The following is a 1,580-nucleotide window of genomic DNA, read 5'->3' as shown; positions in this document are numbered from 1 at the left end:
CCTGAGATGACTTCTGTTGTGATTTGGTGCTATATAAATAAACTGAACTGAATTGAACAGTCTAGTTTTCTCACAGGATTTGTAATCTAATGTAATCTAATGTAATCTAATGTAATCTAATGAAATCTAATGTAATGTAATGTAATCTAATCTAATCTAATCTAATTAAGAACAAGGTTTATGTGGTGAGGTAGTTTCCGATTTTCATCAGAGTGCTGTATGTGTACATACATTCCATCCTGCCGTGTCAGCGTGTAGCCGTAGTGGGGATAGTTGACAAAAGACACGTTCACCCCCACCAGAGGGGTTCCATCTGTCGTCAACACCTGACCCCGGATAAGTGATGCCAAGCTGCAAGAGGACAGAAGAGACACAGTGAGGGAGCGATTGTCCATCCATCCACAGTCTCTCCCACCAACCACCCATCATCTGATTGGATTAATTTTGCCATCTTTAAATCACCCAATTTGCCCATTCACTTTGTGCTCTGGTCTTCCGTCGTTCATTAATTAGAGACAATCAGCAGCTGCCAGGATCGGGACGAGTATGTGTCAATCACGTAAACAAACCGTGACAAAAATCAATGAATATGTGCACGTCTGAGCGTGCGTCATCATGAGCGCCTGCATCCAAGGGAACTGATGCACATCGGATAACCTTTAAATATTTCACTCTGATGAGTTATTTCCTTCGTCGTAGTTAATACGGTATCAGTAGAGAAAATTGAGCACCATGGACAGCGTTTTGAAAACTCAGCAAATGGAAAGATCGATGAGAATCTTGGCATGCCTGCATCTGGTTTTTAACAGCTGGGTAGTTGAGTACAAAAGTTGGATATCACCATTTATTAACGCAAATTTCATTTTTTATAGAAACATCAAAAAAACAAAACAGTGCCTTTAAAATGACAGGTCTTTTTAGGCTAATGTACCGATTATTGCTTATTACATTTTGTAAAATAAATTGACACTCATACAGTAAATCTTGGTATTCAAGCTTTCAACTGATGAGTTTTTGCAATAGTAGATTTTAATTCAGATGACTGATGGTTTACAAACAACACGCAAACTGTTGAAGTTTTATTATATTTCATGATAGGCACAAGAGAGATTATCTTACATTGTAAGATAATTTTCATTACTATTAGAAATGACATCGAATCATATCTTATTAGTATCAGAATATGAACACCTCAGAGCATTGTTATGGTGTAATGATCAGTCAATCTTCACATAGAAAATAGGTTTTATTCTATAGCTGTGGGGCAACTGGCTATCTTCTTCCATTTTGTAAAGCAGATGTTCTAAGTTTGTAGATGGTAAAACAATTTCACAGGTGATATGTTACAGGATTTTAACTTTTAGTCTTTTTGGCACATTGGTTGCAATTTATCAACATAAAAATGTATTTTTGTAATTCAGACATGGCAAACAGAGAGCTTAGAAATGTGTTGGTGTGTGCTGACATACAGTACAACAAGCTGATGACTTGTAGAGCTGTGCCTGTCCGTTCACACGCGCTAACTTAGTTACATGACTACCATCACTGCCAGCTTCACACATACACACCAACTCAGTTCT

At 37.6% G+C, this 1,580-nt stretch overlaps 1 protein-coding gene across 1 annotated transcript in view; it reads right to left on the bottom strand.

Moving 5' to 3' along the window:
* tenm2a (teneurin transmembrane protein 2a) overlaps window positions 1–1,580 on the bottom strand; it is a 272,924-nt gene that overhangs the window by 22,978 nt on the left and 248,366 nt on the right. Inside the window, exon 18 of the mRNA XM_037675395.1 lies at window positions 232–351. Coding sequence (XP_037531323.1) covers window positions 232–351 — 120 coding nt within the window. The remainder of the gene's footprint in view (window positions 1–231; window positions 352–1,580) is intronic.

This window comes from Nematolebias whitei, chromosome 4, assembly GCF_014905685.2.
Source record: "Nematolebias whitei isolate Nwh7 chromosome 4, NemWhi1, whole genome shotgun sequence".
Classification (NCBI taxonomy): domain Eukaryota; kingdom Metazoa; phylum Chordata; class Actinopteri; order Cyprinodontiformes; family Rivulidae; genus Nematolebias; species Nematolebias whitei.
This window is presented reverse-complemented; position numbering and strand designations above follow the sequence as displayed.